General features: G+C 36.9%; 1 protein-coding gene across 5 annotated transcripts; it reads right to left on the bottom strand.

The window, feature by feature from the left end:
* Nucleotides 1-236: 236 nt before the first annotated feature.
* LOC106369352 (F-box protein PP2-B1-like) lies at nucleotides 237-18,733 on the bottom strand. 5 transcript variants are annotated; one of them, XM_022687957.2, is made up of 3 exons: nucleotides 12,907-13,298; nucleotides 1,066-1,184; nucleotides 237-983 (listed from the first exon to the last, which is right to left on the bottom strand). In XM_022687957.2, exons 1-3 carry the CDS (start codon nucleotides 13,201-13,203, stop codon nucleotides 455-457), a joined length of 945 nt encoding a protein of 314 aa, XP_022543678.2. In that variant the 5' UTR covers nucleotides 13,204-13,298; the 3' UTR covers nucleotides 237-454. The 5 variants fall into 5 exon arrangements, with proteins under 5 accessions (XP_022543678.2, XP_013664959.2, XP_048637245.1 ...); XM_013809505.3 differs by lacking the exon at nucleotides 12,907-13,298 and adding an exon at nucleotides 1,284-1,674; XM_048781288.1 differs by lacking the exons at nucleotides 237-983; nucleotides 1,066-1,184; nucleotides 12,907-13,298 and adding exons at nucleotides 11,942-12,597; nucleotides 12,689-12,807; nucleotides 18,178-18,568.
* Between the last annotated feature and the right edge of the window lie 109 nt (nucleotides 18,734-18,842).

Raw genomic sequence — 18,842 nt, 5'->3', positions numbered from 1 at the left:
TATAATCATAACAAGAAGCCCGAAATTTGTTTTGTCCACAAATCAAAATAACTACATAGCCTAAAGCCTCACCCTTTGTCCAGCCGCTGACTGACCAATAGTCTGGTAGTGGCTATCAATAATCCTTCCAACTTGGCACGCAAGCCTGGAATCTCCCCAAGTATGAGGTTAAAAATGTGTTTCTTAGATTTAATCAATTTCGAATATATTAAAAGACGTTATTGAGAAATTTTGAAGGAGCTTGAACATATATTAATTATCTTTTTTGACATTAAGTTGTTGTCATTCAAACATTGGTACACAAGAAATAATTTTTAACTTCTTACTTTGCATATCAAAAACTCCAAACTGTATAAAATAAAGTCTACTAGCAGTAAGCAGCCAATACAAAAAGCTTTAAACTCTGTTGATTACTAAAAATCAGATGTTTGATCACTTAGCTATCACCATTTCTTCAGTCTCCTTCATTCATAGGCCTTATCTCGATTCCCTGGAAAATCAAACCACTCTTCCAATCTTCCTGCTCAGTCCCCATAATAGAAAACTCAATCTCGTTACCATCATCATCACAACCTCCATCACCGTTGTAAAAATTCCCAAGCTTAACTTCACTCCACCCATCTCCTCTCTCCTTTGGCTCCTCCACACTCCTATCAGTCTCCCTCTCTTCTTCAACTTCTTCAACCGGAATCTCTATCCATGAACACCCTGTGCTAACCTCTCTAAAAGAACCACTTGAGTAACCACCGCGCGGGTACGTACCCTTTGGTTCGAGTAACACAAACGTTTTGCTAGCAGCTTCCTCCCCCGCAAACCCGACTAGAGCTTCCATGGGGGTGTCATCTAACCCGCGTGATCCACTCCCTCCTATCTTGAGCACTGCGTAGACAGAGTAATGCGTCCCCTTGGACAGCATTCCGCAACTTATCTTTCCCCGAATCTCAAACCAACACACGTGACGAAGCTTCGCTACTTTCTCAAACCTGATTCCACACACACAAAACATAAAATAAAATAAAAGATCATCATGTAAAACTCCAAAACTGCACAGTTGCTAGAACTTACTTAGACTCAGGATCTTTCTTCCATTTCCAATAAGCAGGACAATCACTCCATGTGATCTTTAAATCCATCGCAGATAACATGTAACACTTCTTCCCACTACCTTTCTCCAACCAAAAGCTCTGAGTCAAAAAAACATCAAGACAACTTTAAAACGAAACCCTAATTTTCACAACATTTTACCAAAAAAAAAAAGACTAATTATTTTCACACATTTCCACCTTTTTGCCGTCGTCGATCAGAACGGAATCATTAGCAAGAGACATATAAATCTCCTTCTTCGACGAGAAATCTAGCGATCGAGGAGGAACAAGAGATGAGAGCTCCGGCGGAAGAAACTTGTCCCAAACCAAATCAGATTCAGCCGCTGACTTAACCGTTTTCGAAACCGAAGCCACAACGCAAGCATCGCGCGGCGATGTATGAGAAACCACCATCGAGATGCAATCTTCCGGCAATGTATCCAACCGCGCCGCGCCGTTTCGGCTACTTCCTCCGCCGACTTGAATTTGCTCCATATCGTTTTCCTTCGAATCTGAAATTTTGGAATCTGATGTGTAATTTGAAGTCAGAGAGTATATTTTAGACAAGGATGTGATGTTCTGTTCTGCACAAGAAGTGGATGTTTGGTTTGTTTATATATCGGTTTCGTGTAAGACTTACGAGTTAAGATTTTGATTTTCCGGTAATACCCCTAATACGCGTAACGTCTTTTCTTTCGTGTTTACCTTACCAGCTTACCTATGAAGGTACCAGAGACATTAATATATCCTGAAAATTTAAATGATTCATAAAATCTGATGAATCTAATCTATTAATTTCGGATCCCAATTTTTATCTACTATTTAAAAGTCTTAAGATCATTTAATTAATTACTTAATATATGACATAATGATTATTCTAAGTTTAACAAATCTGTTGAAAAAATATAGATTTAAATTTCTAATCTATTAATTTAGGAATTAGGATCCTAATTTTTATCTACTATTTAAAAGTTTTAGTATGACCATTTGATTAATTATTTAATATGACATAATGATTATTCTTAGTCTAACAAATCTGTTGAGAAAATATAAATATAAATTTTATTTTTAATTATAAAAAAATATGTTGAAAAAATATCAACCCAAATCTTATTAAAAGTTATAAAAAATAATTTTATAAATATCAGCAAGAGACATATACATCTCCTTCTTCGACGAGAAATCCACCGATCGAGGAAAAAGAGATAAGTAGTCTTGAGGAAGAAACTTCTCCCAAACCAAATCCGATTCAGCCGCTGACTTAAGCGTTTTCGAAACCGAAGCCACAACGCAAGCATCTCGCGGCGATGTATGAGAAACCACCATCGAGATGCAATCTTCCGGCAATGTATCCAACCGCGCCGAAGCTCCGATAGAAACAATCTCATCGTTCCGGCTACTTCCTAGGCCGGAGTTCGAATCGCTGACTTGAATTTGCTTCATACCGTTTTTCGAATCTTTAGTTTTGTTCTGTCTTTGGAGAGTATCTTTCAGACAAGGATGTAATGTTCTCTCTTGGACATGAAGTGGATGTTTGTTTAAATATATATCGGTTTCGTGTAAGACTGACAGGTTAAGGTTTTTTTCGATAATACTCCTAATACGCGTGTAAGATGATTTTTTTTTTCAGAATAAAAGATTTTGTCTGTCTAACAATCAGTCAAAATCTCTTATATATTAATCGACAAATATCGCAACTTCTTTTTTTTTGTAGCCAAGCGTTATCAATAGAATAATTTTTAGAATTATTAAAAAAAATATATTGGCTCATTTAATTATATAATAATTTTTTTTATTAAACTAACCATAAATTCATTATTAATGTTCTTTATTGTTTTCTTAAATAAAAATTACATAATTACGTAATTTGGCTAAAGTATATATGACAATTAATGATTTTAAATAGCAAATATTTGATAAAAATTAGTGTAACTTCTATCATATTTGTTTAATTTTAAACTATTAACAATAATTAAACAATCACATTAATCATATAAAAAAAAATATTTTTTCTGTATATGTTATATTTACATTTTTTAAAAACAACTATAATTTACTAAAACTGTTAAAAATCTCACATTCAAATTTTGTGATCCATGGTTTAAATTTTTTTGTAATGACACGATACACATGCTTACAAAATCATATAGGTAAAAAAAAACTAATTTAATTAATTATTTATATTAAAAAATATATATATATATATATATATATATATATATATATATATATATATATATATATCATTTTAAATTAAACTATATACCATATAAAATACATAAATAGAAAATTTACCTTGAACAATTTTTTTTGATAAAAGATTTGAACAAACATTCACAACTTAATTTTAAAAAATTATAAATTACTAAAACTATTGATCCCACAATGAATATTTTATTATCTGTAATTTATTTTTTTATATAAAAGATAGAAATGATCAAAAAATTATGAGTAGAAAACATCATTTAATAGACACTAATATTAAAAATATGCTATATATATCATATCATTTAAATTTAATTATATATCCTATCAAATAAAAACAATTATTGTTTAGATTAATAAAATTTATGTATATGTTCGCACCAATTTAATTGTGTATGTAATAGTTACAGATTTTTTAATTATTCAATATATATTTATTATTTCATAATATGTAAAAACATAAAATAATTTATATATAATGTTTATCTCGCGCAGATGCAGATCTTAACCTAGTAACTATTATAGTAAATATGCTTTCTTTGTCGTCAATCAGAACGAAATCATCAGCGAGAGACATATAAATCCAGCAACAGAGGAACAAGATATGCGTACTCCGGCGGAAGAAACTTCTCCCAAACCAAATCCGATTCAGCCGCTAACTCGAATTATCGAGTTGACTTTGCTCTATACGCATTTTAGAATTTAAGATGTTTTGAATCAGGAAACAATTGTCGATACTCTTAAGTCTTACACAAAACCGATATACAAACAAACATTCATTTCATGTTGATGTACAATAAGGGATGGACAAAATACACGTAAAATTTTATTCATTTCGATTTGAACCTAAGTCTCTAGATATCTGTAACTCTACGAATACAAAGAAATACTAATATGCAATATACGTAAAAAAAACAAATCAAATCAAAACTACTAATATTTTTAGGAACAGATATATGATCCCTTATATGCATATATATACATTTATTCTACGAATTAAATATATAACTTCTATAAATATTATATTTAGATAAATATTATATTTAGATAATTTTACTATATTTTTATTTATTAAACTTAATATATTAGTTATTAGAATTTGGAAAAAATAGTTATTTTTATTTTTCTAAATAGATATTATTATATTGGATTATCTACTTCATTTTTAATTTATTTGTAAGAATCGAAACAATATCCACTTAAAAATCTAAAATTTTCCATATTTGGGACACTCGATATCCTGGTGGCTATGGAAATAAGATACTTGATTATTCGGACTAAACGGATAGGATCTTGAACATATCCAAAAACATGGATATTCAATCAGAAGAATATTTGCAAATTTTCATCGGCTTAACTTCCTATAAATATATTAAAATGTTTTCAGAGATTCTGAAGGAACTTCGACAAATTTTGGTTACATGAAGATTTTAAACAAGAAAAATGGATCAAGCATTACAGTTCTAACATATCAAATGGATTACACAAAACAAGAATAAACTAAGTGGATCTAACGGTATAAATTTGAATCAAGCAGATCAAGAGGTCAAAAACATATGTTTGAATGATGAAATTGGATAAAACGATCCAAAAATTGTTAAAATTAAAAATAATTTACATAAAATTTTATTCAATAAATTATTTATAAATTAAGAGAAATTATAACACATCAATTTTAAATAATTTAAAGTTATTTTCTAAAAACTACACATTTACAATAAAAATAAAATATGATGTCAAATAATGCAATATATATAGCCAATATGATTAGGAGTGGACGTTTAGATATCCATACAGATTCGGTTCATGTATATTTGAGTTTCAGGTTTTTGGGGCTAAAAGGTTAAAGTTCCATACAATATTTATAAATTTCGGTTTAAGTCCGTTTTATGATTTTTACGGGTGTGGTCTGGAATCGGATACCCATTTAAATTATGTAAAAGATTCAAATATTCAAATATTATTTCAAATCTCTACAATCCAAAAATAAATATTATTTTAAGATACGAAGTATAAAATAAGCTAATGTAGAAAATAAACATATTACAATTAAAATACTAATCTAATAATAATTTTAATAGTGATTAAAATATAGGAAATAAATTAATAGAAGTAACATACTCATAAAAGAGTCTCGTTTTACTTAAGTAGTTCATAAAATTATTATATTAAAACTAAATTAAAGAAAAACAGTATAGGCATATTTGGAACACTCCATATTGCTGACATATAATATACTGTACATATTTGTCCTTTGGTTTTTTTTTTTTTTTTTTTTTTTTTTTTGGACAAACAAACATTGCATTATCTCAAAGGAAGCCTAAGCTCCCACAACAGAGTTCAATACAGAGGTGGAAAGGGCTGATTTTGCCACAGAATCAGCTTCACCATTAAAGTTTCTAGATATGAAATGGAAGGAAATAACATCAAAGAAAGCAAGATAATGATAGATATCAAACATGATACCGAACAGTTCGGGTTGACTTCCACCCTTCTTCAACAAGTTGATCAGGGTTAAGGAGTCGGATAGAACCGCTAGGGATCGGACGTTTGAAAAGACGGCCAGAGAAACGGCACGATGAACAGCGATGGCTTCTGCCATTAGTGCTGACGAAACATGGCCATGCGCTTCGGAGATGTTGGAGAGGGAACCCGCATTGACGCCAGAGAAGATTCCACCTATGCCACACCCTCCTGTAGATTCAGTCCAAGCCGCATCGACGTTACAGATCAGAACTCCCGGTTGGATCTTTGGAGGCGGGTAGTTAGAACGTTGGTGGTGGGGAGCTCCGAGACTACACGGGGGACCATGCTGGATAGTACTCTGAGCATTATTCCACTCTTTAGCGTCCTGGACGCTCTTAAAGACAATCTCTTGCGCTGTGAACACTTTATTCTCAAAGAAAAGTTTATTTCTGGCTTTCCATAGGTTCCATACCACCCAAGGCCAGAGCGGAGAACTCAAACCAACCGGTGGTAGTGGCACAAAGTTCTTCCCACCTTTGAAAAGCTCTGCTACCGAGGCTGTCGTCGGGAGTGGTCTCTGAGCGATCGGTACCAGGTTCCAGACCTCCTCCGCTAGGGGACACTTAAACAGAACGTGAAGGTCATCTTCATGAACACCACATTTCTTGCAGTTGAAGCTCGGGAAGCCCCTTCTTTCCAGGTTGGAGCTAACTGGGATAGCTTTCTTCACCACCCTCCACAGGAAATCTCTCAGCTTTGGGCTCGTTTTGACGTTCCATATATGAGTCAGCCAGTTCACCGGTTCGTTTATAGTCCCCTCCGGCAGATCATTTGTCATAGCCAGACCATAACCTGATTTAGTGGAGTATTCTCCTGATTTTTCATGGAGCCAGAACAGAGTATCCGGTAATGGTGTCGAACTTGTTTTTATTTTCAAAATAGTGTCCTCATACTGAGGAATGGTTCTTCTGATCTTCTCGATATCCCATTTGTTCGAGAGAGGGCATAGTAGGGTGTTAACCTTGAGGGAGAGATTATCTAGTGGAGCAGGACCCATCGGTTGGCGTGGAGTTGAAAAGGATAGCCATGGATCGTTCCAGATATTGATTGAGTCGCCGTTGCCTACTGCCCAACTAAGACCCTTTCTCAATATTTCTCTTCCCGCTAGTATACTTCTCCAGCCATGAGACATAGTCGTCGGGATTTGACAGTCCATAAATGTGCAATCTCGGCCATACTTTCCCATTAGTACCTGAGCAAGCAGCGAGTGGGGGTCTTTGATTAACCTCCAGCCGATCTTCGCCAGCAGAGCGTCATTAAAGGTTTCAATGTCTCTAAAGCCGAGTCCCCCCGCATATTTCGGTAGTGTCATTGCTTCCCATGCGATCCAACATAACTTCCTCTTTCCCGGTGTGGAATCCCACCAGAAGCGTGTTAACAAGGACTGTATTTGGGAGCATAGGGATTTTGGGAGCTTGAAACATGACATAGCATAGCAGGGCATTGCAGCAAGAACCGATTTGAGCATAATTTGCTTCCCTGCCCCGGAGAGGAACTTCGTCGTCCAGCTGTGAGATTTTTGCCTTATCCTATCCAAAATAGAGGCAAAAATATCTCTTTTCTTACGCCCAAATTGCTCGGGAAGACCAAGATATTTACCTATCCCGCCTTCTAGAGAGATTCCCATATTTTCCTTCACCCTAGCTCGGACACATGCTGGAGTTTTGGCAGAGAAAGTGATGGCCGACTTCAGTGGGTTTATCTTCTGTCCCGAGACCTCTTCATAAATCGAGAGAATCTTCATTAGGGCCGTGACACAAGACTGTTTCGATCTGCAGAAAAACATTGTGTCATCAGCGAAGAGAAGATGGTTGATAGCGGGACTGTTGCGTGAAACTTTGACTCCTGGAAGAGAGCCGTCGATCTGACCCTTGGCGCACAGTGCTGAAAGTACTTCGGTACATAGGATGAAGATGTGCGGTGAGAGCGGGTCCCCTTGTCTAAGGCCGCGAGATGGTCTGACTAGTCCCTGTGGTGCTCCATTAATCAGGAAGGTATATGACACAGTCTCAATACAGCACATGATCCAAGTGACCCAAGTTGGAGCGAAGCCGAGCAGGTTTAGAACCTCTTTGACGAAACCCCATTCGATCCGGTCATAAGCCTTGCTCATGTCAGTTTTAACCGCCATGGAGCAATGCTTTTTCGCCTCCGAAGTCCTCAAATAGTGGAGAGTTTCATGTGTTATGAGTACGTTGTCCGTTATAGCACGACCCGTAACAAAAGCTGATTGTGTGTTGGAGATGAGGAGTGGCAGTAGAGGTTTTAGTCTCTGTGTAAGGATCTTGGCAATGATCTTATAGTGAGTATTGCATAAAGCAATGGGTCGATACTCAGCAACTGACCGAGGTCCGGTAACCTTGGGGATAAGCCTGATGTGTGTCTCGTTTTGCTGTGGATGTAAGTGGCTAGAGGTGAAGAACTCCCTGATGTCCTTCGTCACATCTTTGCCTACAATGTGCCAATAGGACTGGTAGAACGTAGCTGAGAATCCGTCCGGTCCCGGAGCTTTGCCTCCATTAATTGATAGTACAGCTTCTTTTATCTCCGAATCACTCGGTGTCGCAGTCAGCATATCATTCATCTCGGGGGTTACTTTACGGGTGAGCAAACCCTGGAGTTGTGTGAAGGAGCTATTACCGTTGGATGCGAAGATTTGAGTGAAATAGTCAGAGATCACTCGGGCAATATCTTGCTCTTCATACACCGCTCCTCCCTGTGCATCTTCCAAGACCGGAATGGAGTTAATTGTTCTTCTGGTTCTAGTCGCTGCGTGAAAGAAACCCGTGTTTCTGTCTCCTTGTTTGAGCCATTGGATTCGGCTCCTCTGCTGCCAGAAAAGTTCCTCCGCCAGATATGCCTGTCTCAGTTCAGAATTGATGTGCTCGATGAGATTGGAGTCTGGGGTTGGACTAGAGAGCGCTACCTCCAGGGCCTCTTGGTTGCGTTTGATGACCCTGTTACTCTGTGCTTGCTGTTCCTTAGCCCATTGAATAATGCTTCTCCTGCAAGCATTCAGTTTCAGAATCACAGAGTCTAAAGGCGATCCGTTCCAAGCTGCTTCAACTAGTTGTGTAACTTCTTCCTGTTCCGTTAGAGCTCTGTTGAACCGGAACAGTCCTCGTTTCCTTGCTCTTTCAGCATTAAAGTAGGATATGATAGGTCGGTGGTCAGAGCCCTCAAAGCGGAGGTAACGACATCTTCCCATGGGAAAGGCTTCTGACCAGGCACAATTGCCCATTGATCGATCTAAACGAGATCGTATAAAGTGGGTGTAGCGTTGCCCACGCCATGAGAGTTGTTCGCCCGAGTGCTTTAAATCCCAGAGACCGTTCTGTGCCACAAACGATCTAAATGCCAGAAAGGATCCTTCCGGTCGCGGTGGCCCTCCAATCTTCTCACCATTGTTGAGGATATCATTAAAGTCCCCTGTGATAAGCCATGGGTCATCTCTTCCTTGACCTACTGCGCCTAACTTGTTCCAGAAGGCAGCTCTGTTCTCCATTACTGGTGGACCATATATGAAAGAGACATATGAGGTGATTCCCTTATAGACAATTTTCGTGTCTATTAGATTGCGGGAAGACTCAAGAATTGAGATATCTGTGTCATCGTTCCATAAGAGGGAGAGTCCGCCACTAAGTCCCACAGGTGGAACCGAGAAATAATGTGAAAAACGAAGGGATTGCAGCTTCTTATTAATAAACTCGTCGTCGTTTTTCGTTTCCATAAGAAAGATTACATTAGGAGCCATATTTTTATGGATCTCCTTTAAACGCCGGATTGTCTGGACGCTCCCTAGTCCTTGACAATTCCAGCTTAGAATGGCTAAGGAAGAGATTTTGGATGGGGCCGAAAATCCACCCCACCTCTAGTACTTCCCGGTATGAACACCGTAGTAGGTTGATCTTTCTTCCTTCGCTGCTTGCTTGTGCCTGCCTTATCACAAGGTATGTTATTGTCCTTGTCTATCACCAGCTTTCTTCTCGTAGAGGTAGACGCTCGAGTTGCCGTTGGTTTCCGGTGGATTCCAGTTAACGGGCTTCGAACAACACGTTTTCTAATCGGAGTCCTTGGGACCTTCCTCTTGGTTGTCATCTTGCTTTGAGGGGCGACTGGGATCGATCCTCTCCTTGGGCCGGTCTCAGAACCAGTGGCTCCCAACCGCAGAGAAGCATGGATCCTGTCTCCTGAGGATTGGGACTCCCCGTGACTTTGATCAACGACGTCTTTGCCGTGGGGTCTGGCTTCATTTTGCTGAAGCCTTCCTGACTCAAAGGTGGGAGTTCTTCTAGCTGGGGGGGAAGGCTCAGATAGCCGTTCCAGAGCAGATCTTCGCTCCCTGGAACCCGAATTTTCTTTTTCAGAATTACATAAACCCTTTGGACTGCCCAATCGGTCCTTAAGAGCTCGAGATGGAGTGATGTCGATAGTGGCATTGGGTATAGGAGACGCTATGGAGATGATTGGACTTGCCCTTTGATCTTCATGCCCAGTTAGACGACTGTCATTCTGAACTGGTGCTGGGGAATTAGCGTTGTTCCCGTTAGTGCTGTTCCTTTCCACTATTCGGTATTGTAAGGATGGAGTATTGGTCCTGTGGTACTCAGTATTTGATCGAGCAGTTCTTGACAGGATAGATTGCTCTCTAGTTTGATCCTCCCTTCTGGAATGATACCTTCTGTTGTAATCTCTATCTCTGTGTCTACTGGAGAAAGTGTAGCTATTCTCAGCTGATCTCAGTGGCACTCGGGGTGCTTCTGGTCTCCTATATCCTCTCCTATCATCATGGCGTTGTTTCTCCGCCTCAATTCTTTGAAGTGCCAGTCTCTGAGTAATGCCGAGGTTCCTCTCCTTAGGAGGCAGATAGTTTAGCGGGCGGTAGGGGCATTCATTTTCCTCATGGAATAGAGAGAAACATGTGAAACAATGTTTTTCGATCTTGATGTACTCGAACTCCACTTCTGTGACATCGCCAGATGGTAGTTCTATCTCCAGATTCATAACCAGGGGGTTGAGTCCATCAACCTCGACCCAAATCTTTGCTTCCTTTTCATCTTTTAAAGTGCACGCACCAAGTTCCTTTCCGATAGTAAGGATGGTGCCCTTATGCCAGTGGTGGAGAGGAATACCATGTATTCTCACATGAAAGAAAATGCTGGATGGGAAATTGTTCGATACAGTCGGTTCCCACCTCTGAAGCAGTAGCATCCATTTTTTAAAGTGGTAGGGACCCTTCTCGAGGACTTGAACAAGGTCATGCTCTGAGACGAATTTGACCTGAAACTTGTCGAGTCCTAAGGCTCTGCCTTCTATCTTTCCCTCAAGGTTCCATACTTGAGTCATAAAGTCTAGGACCGCTTTTGGTTTTTGAATCGTAGGGTTCGTAACCCTACCGATAATTGTTAAACGGTTGGCCTCTATTAGATCTTCATCATCGTTTGCCGGTATTCTCACCGGAGGTCTCTTAGCTGGCAATTCCGGGGGAGCTTGCCCTTTGCCTTTTTCCAATCGATTGTATCTTCTATCCATTGACAGTGGGAATAGTAACAAATCCTAAACCGTTGCAGCAGGAGGCGTTAGATCAGGGAGCGCTGACAGCAAGAAATTCTTCCTCTTATAGCTTGCTGGGAGTAGTAAATGGTGAGTGTAATAAATGGTGAGCGTAATAAATGCTCTTGAGAGTAGGTGGACTGAAGTGAAGAAACGTAGTCGGAGGTTATATCAACCCAAGCTTAGATCTCTCTCTTAAAAGAAAACGGTATGGGCATTAGAGATACAATCTGCCACAGTCACCTTCTTTAGTCGAAATTCTGAGAAGGAGGAGGGAGGACCCGGCACAGGAGAGAACCTGGCTGACCCACCGACGAAGTCGGGGGCTGAACCCGGCGAGGAAGCGGTCAAGAAACGGTGGTTGTGTGGTGATACTGTCTATGGACCGAGGGGTTATTCTATAAACGGTAAACTTTTGAAAAGTTGCAGGGAATTACAGAGGATAAAAGCCTGGGATTGGCTGGATTAGGACAGGAACGGTGAAAGAAACAGAGGATAAAGACTTTTCTCGACAAAGGGGCCTGGGAGAGTTTATTTTTAAGTTTTTGAGAAATTTCAAATCATTGTTGTCCTTTGGTTTTTAAGTTGTTGTCTTCAAACATTGATACAAAAGAGAGAGATAGTCCTCAGGTTTTTTACTTTGCATATTTAACAACTCCAAAATGTTAATCTCAATACTTCAGATCAGATATTGTCGGAATTTGATCACTTAGTAATGACCATTTCTTCTCCTTCTTTCATGGGCCTAATCTCGACTCCCTGGAAAATCATAGCACTCTTCCAATCTCCCTGCTCAGTCTCCATAATAGAAAACTCAATCTCATCATCATCATAACCACCATCGTTAATGTAAACCTTCCCAAGCTTAACTTCACTCCACCCATCTCCTCTCACCTTCGGTTCCTCCACATTCCCACCAACCTCCCTCAGACGCCTCGTCCTATCCTCTCTAGACACCCATGTGAGCGAAACACTCGTGTAACGATAACCACTGGGCTGATCCATATCGATTGGTTCGAGTACCACAAACTTTTTGCTAGCAGCATCTTTCCCCACAAACCCGACTTGAGCTTCCATGGGGGTGTCTTCGAAACCGTATGATCTACCGCCCGCTCTCTTGAACACTAAGCAGACAGAGTAATATGTCCCTTTGGATAACATTCCACAACTTATCTTGCCCCGAATCTCGAACCAACACACGTCACGAAGCTCTGCTACTCTCTTAAACCTGATTCCACACATAGAGATGACAATCTAAATTCCAATTCAAGAAACAGAGGTTTTAACTAAGTAAATGAAGCAAAGAGAAGAGAACTTACTTAGAATCAGGAACAGTGTTCCATTGCCAATAAGCAGGACAATCACTCCATGTGATCTTTAAATCCATCGCAGATAACATGTAACACTTCTTCCCACTACCTTTCTCTAACCAAAAGCTCTGTTTATTTTTTTTTTCCATTCAAAATCAAGAACAAGATAAGAAAACGAAACCTTAATTTTTCACATTAACTGAATCAGATTCGATAAAAGTCTCCACCTTTTTGCCGTCGTCGATCAGAACGGAATCATCAGCGAGAGACATATACATCTCCTTTTTCGACGAGAAATCTAGCGATCGAGGAGGAACAAGAGATGAGTAGTCCTCAGGAAGAAACTTGTCCCAAACCAAATCAGATTCAGCCGCTGACTTAACCGTTTTCGAAACCGAAGCCGCAACGCAGGCATCGCGCGGTGAGGTGTGATAAATCACCATCGAGATGCAATCTTCCGGCAATGTATCCAACCGCGCCGCACGGTTCCGGCTACTTCCTCCGCCGACTTCAATTTGCTCCATATCGCTTTTCTTGGAATCTGAAATTTTGGAATCTGATGTGATTTTAAGTCGGAGAGTATATTTTAGACACGGATGTGATGTTCTGTTCTGGACACGAACTGGATGTTTGGTTTGTTTTTATATCGGTTTCGGGTAAGACTTACGAGTTAAGATTTTGATTTTCCGGTAATACCCCTAATACGCGTAACGTCTTTTCTTTCGTGTTTACCTTACCAGCTTACGTATGAAGGATTGAAGGTACCAGAGACATTTAATATATCCTGAAAATTTAAATGATTCATAAAATCTGATGAATCTTATATATTAATTTAGGATTCTAATTTTTATCTACTAACTAGGTCCTTGTCCGCGCTACACGCGGATAGTATTTTGATTTTTTTTTTCATATTTTTGTATTATTATGTCAATTGTTTAGTTTTATAAAATGTTATGTTTTTACTGTAAATTTGGAATTAAAAATCTAATTTTCCCTTACTATAAAGTAAGTTAATTTTTTTGAATCTTACCACAACACATTATACATGAAGAGAATATAGTTGGTCTTTATATTCTTATTTGGTGTAATACTGAAAATTTTGATGGTTTGTTTAAATGTTTTTTTTAAATTATATATTTTAGGATTGATTTTCGTGACTATATTCTATAATTATCTAAAAAAAATTGTTTGTCTCATATAGACATCCACATAAATATGGACTTCTAATAAATTTATTCATTAGGATATTTAGTTTCACTTTCAACTTTATTCTCTTTTTTGGCACCCTCATGCTAGCTTGTGGGGCTAGCCAACTTGGTGTAAAAGGGTTTACAAAAGCTGATCGAGATGCGCGTGATCGGATATCTTTTGCTAGGCTTTTCGTACGAAATTTTAAAGATCTAGGAATATAAGCAATAGAAAGTTCAGAAAATTCTTTGGATACAGCATGTATTTCGTCGAGCTCCGAGTCCAACGCAGGCCAATCTTCCTCCTTTTGAATGAGTATAACCAGTTGTTCACAGTCGATTGAAAGACCATCTCTCTGTGTCCAAACTTCAGTATCACTTGCATTGCCTATAGCAAACCTTCAGCTTCCGCTTGCAGTGGTGATTTGGTGCGTGTATATCGGCCCCTTGCTCCAAACAGCATTGGAAAGTCACATTCCATTAACAGAAAGCCAAGTCCAGATATGTCTCTTTCATTTATCCAGGATGTCTAGCAGAAGCGTTTCTTTGCGGAGGAACAGTTGTGTCTGTTACCTCAACTCCCATATCAATCTCCATAACCTCGTCTATACGTTGAGCTATCCTCCAACACTCTGCTTCAATTTTATTCGCTAATGGGAAATACATAATTCCTACGACACTATTAATAATTTTTTTTTTGTAAGATACGGCAAACTTATGTTTGATTTAGCAAAACTCTTATTTTAATTTTCTATTAAAGAATCAATCATATTTTATAATATCCATAATTTTAGTAAATTTGTCTATTTGTCATGTTTTTATTAGGTTTTAGCTAAATCATTGATTTATTATTTATTTTTAGCTAAGTCCCTAATTTATTAATTTAAAAAATACCCTTAATTAATATTATATATATATTAAAAATGAATTTTATTTTAGTAATATTAAATTTCTATTTTATATTAAAATTTAGTTAGTTTTTCTTATTTGTCATATTTTATTAGGTTTTAGACTTTTAGATAGGTTATTGATTTATTATTAATTTCTAACTGATTCGCTAATGTGTTAATTAAAACAATACCCTTAATGAATTTTATATATAATTAAAAATGAATTTTATTTTAATCATATAAAATTTATATGTTATATTAATATTAAATAATTGATTCTAAAATAATATAATAAAATTATCAAAAAAATTTAAAATAGGATAATTCTTATATATATTTTGTTGCTATCTGAAAACAATATTTTTATTATAAAAGTTAAAAAGATAAAAAATTATAATTAAATATTATTCAAGAAAAAAACATTTATATAAAGATATTTTCTAAACTATTTCTAAGATATGAGTGTTTTAAAAAATTTAACACGGGATGTTTAGAACACGGAATTATGCTTATGAGAGAGTGGCTCGGGAATGGGATTCAAGATAGGTCAAATGGGCTCCAAAAATAGCTTATTTTTTATAACTCAAGCCTAGTCCGGATGACATGGCATCTTGGTTGGTTCACAATATTTTGCCTATGTGGCAAAGGTTAGAAAGGAGGGATTTAGTTTCTTTTATATAGTAGGATTTAAAAGCTTTAGTAGGATCATTTGATTAATTACTTAATATGACATAATGATTATTCTAAGTCTAACAAATCTGTTGAGAAAATATAGATTTAAATTTCTAATCTATTAATTTAGGATCCTAATTTTTATCTACTATTTAAAAAATTTAGTAGGATCATTTGATTAATTACTTAATATGACATAATGATTATTCTTAGTCTAACAAATCTGTTGAAAATTATAGATTTAAATTTTATTTTTAATTATAAAAAATCTGTTGAGAAAATATCTACCCAAATCTTATTAAAAGTTGTAAGTATTTTTTTAAATCATGCAATAATTAATTTCGTAATTAGTAATAAGATAGGATTATACATTAATTCTACCCAAATTATTTTCTATTTTTATAGATTTTATAATATATTATACAAGAAGTACTAAATATCTACCCAAATGCTTTGCTATTTTTATAGATTTTATAATATATTATATAAAATAGAAGTACTAAATGAATTAAATAAAACAGAACTATATAAAATTGATAAATTAACCTATTTTATTTTAAAATTGCCTTCATTTAAATAAATAAAATAAACTATCATTCATCGTTAAAAAGGGTTAAAATTCATAAAGTATGTATATTTTATACAAAAAATAGTAGCATATGTTTAACTTCTATATCTACAACTATATATTATTTAATTAATTTGAAACTCACAACAATATATTATCTAAAATGATTATATACAAAATATAATAATCATAGCTAACTTTTAATTCATGCGTTATTTACAAAATATGATATCAGAAGAAAAAAACATTTTTAAAGATATTGATTTTTTTAAATATTTTATGTTGTGACACCTAGTCATGTCTCTACGTTTTTCATTACAAATATGGTTCAATGCGTGTTTTTTTATCATTCGACAATGGTGTCTAAAACAAAGTAAAAAAAGATAACACAAATGATTAGATATTAATAATACTGAATAAAATACCTAAACAATAAAATTATAAAGTTACAATATATATCACTAAATTGTAAATCATATATTTAAAATATTTACAATAATGTTAAATGTATACATTTATAAAATAAAAATATATCCGCACGAACGTCTAGGTCAAACTGTAGTCTTTGTTAAAGGCCACATCTATTGTTATCGCCTAAATAGTGTGTACAAAGGCACATTTCACAGTAGTCTGTAGATAACTGGGTAAAAAAGGTTTTTGACATTCAAAAACTCAAAGTCACAGACATAATAATTCCAAAAAAGCTTGAAAGGTTTGAAAACATTACGATACAAAAAGCTTTTTCATTTTTCTTTGTTCAAGTGAAGCAAATAACCATAAACTAGAAAACGTGTTTTACGGGTTTTGTCATGAAGAAATTCGAAGGAATACTATTCATTATTTTCGTTTCGGAACCGTAAGTTACTGCATATAACTAGTGTTACTGGGTTTTCACAGGGCGGAATTCAAATCCTTGAATGATCAAACCACGTTTCCAATAAGGAGACTCGGTCTCAACAACACTAAGCGAGATATCATCAGAACATGATTCATTGTACAGCTCGCCAAGCTCAGCTTCCATCCACCCATCTCCCCCTTTCCTTTGGTCTCGTCACATCTCTTCTTTCTGTATCCCTCCTTCTGACAACTAGGCCCAGCAAATACTTTGGTTTGGTTCGGGTTTTTTTTGCCCACCCCTAATAAATATATCAAAAGATGTTTTTGAGAAATTTTGAAGCAACTTGGACAAATTTTGGTTACATAAAGTTATTGTCATTCAAATATTGGTAGAAAAGAGAGAGACAACTTCTTATTTTGCATAGCAACAACTACACAATTAGAGTTAAACTCTTAGTAGACATGAAGCAGTCAATACAACAGCTTTAAACTCTGTTGATACTTCAAATCAGATATTGTCAGAATTTGATGATTTGGCAATGACCTTATCTCAATTCCCTGGAAAATCAAACCACTTTTCCTTTGTCCCATTTCACTATTCCGAGGCTCCATAATAGCAAACTCAATCTCATCACCATCATCATCACAACCACCATCGCTAATGTAAAAGTTCCCAAGCTTCACTTCACTCCAACCATCTCCTCTCTCCTTGGGCTCCTCCACATGCCCATCAGCCTCCCTCTCTCCTCTAACTCCTTCCCTTGGACGTCCCGTCCTGAACTCTCTATACACCGGTCTGCGCCAAACACACGAGTAACGATAACCACGGCGGCTTGGTTCGAGTAACACAAACGATTTGCTAGATTCTTTCCCCACAAACCCGACTTGAGCTTCCATGGGCGTCTCTTCGAAACCAACTGATCCACCGCTTGTTCTCTTGAACACTAAGTAGACCAAGTAGTGTGTCCCTTTGGACAACATTCCACAACTTATCTTGCCCCGAATCCTGAAACAACACACGTGACGAAGCTCCGCTACTTTCTCAAACCTAGATTTCACAAGTCATATAAGTATATAAGAATAACATCATCTAAACTCTAAATCGCACAACTTCAAGAATAGAGAACTTACTTAGATTCAGGATCGGTATTCCATTTCCAATAAAGAGGACGATCAATCCAAATGATATTTAAATCCATCGCAGATAACATGTAACACTTCTTCCCACTACCTTTCTCCCACCAAATGCTCTGAGCAAAACATCAGAGACAACTTTAAAACGAAACCCTAATTTTCACAACATTTTACCAAAAAAAAAGACTAATTATTTTCAGACATTTCCACCTTTTTGCCGTCGTCGATCAGAACGGAATCATCAGCGAGAGACATATAAATCTCCTTCTTCGACGAGAAATCTACCGATCGAGGAACAAGAGATGAGTAGTCCTGAGGAAGAAACTTCTCCCAAACCAAATCCGATCCAGCCGCTGACTTAACCGTTTTCGAAACCGAAGCCACAACGCAAGCATCTCGCGGCGATGTATGAGAAACCACCATCGAGATGCAATCTTCCGGCAATGTATCCAACCGCGCCGGAGCTTCGACAGAAATAATCTCATCGTTCCGGCTACATCCTCCGCAGGAATGCGAATCGCCGAGTTCACTTTGCTCCATAGCGTTTTTGGAGTCTGATGCGTTTCAGACACGGATGTGGTGTTCTGTCTTGGACACGAAGTGTGGGTGCGTCTTTTATATATATACCGGTTGAGATTTGAATATTCCGATGATACCCTTATCAAGCCTAACAGCTTTCCGATAGGGTTTTTGGCATGGCCAAATTTGTAGGAATACTGTTCATTTTTTTCATTTCAGAGTTGTAAACGAATTTACTACTAGAGAAGATTTCATTTCAAAATGAAGCACTGTTACACAGTTTCCTTATGAACCGGAAGTAAACAAAACCGTATTGCATGAAATATAACTTTACATGGTTTGGGATGGCAAACTTT

The sequence above is a fragment of the Brassica napus genome, chromosome A6 (genome assembly GCF_020379485.1).
Source record: "Brassica napus cultivar Da-Ae chromosome A6, Da-Ae, whole genome shotgun sequence".
In the NCBI taxonomy this organism is placed as follows: domain Eukaryota; kingdom Viridiplantae; phylum Streptophyta; class Magnoliopsida; order Brassicales; family Brassicaceae; genus Brassica; species Brassica napus.
This window is presented reverse-complemented; position numbering and strand designations above follow the sequence as displayed.

What these genes read in the sequence shown, in the direction of transcription:
- LOC106369352 (XM_013803552.3), bottom strand. Translation starts at nt 18,507, where the DNA reads ATGGAGCAAAGTGAACTCGGCGATTCGCATTCCTGCGGAGGATGTAGC. An exon ending in TGATCGACGACGGCAAAAAG is followed by an intron (nt 18,084 to 18,177) that starts GTGGAAATGTCT and finishes TGTTTTGCTCAG; the next exon opens with AGCATTTGGTGGGAGAAAGG. An exon ending in AATACCGATCCTGAATCTAA is followed by an intron (nt 17,882 to 17,964) that starts GTAAGTTCTCTA and finishes TGTGAAATCTAG; the next exon opens with GTTTGAGAAAGTAGCGGAGC.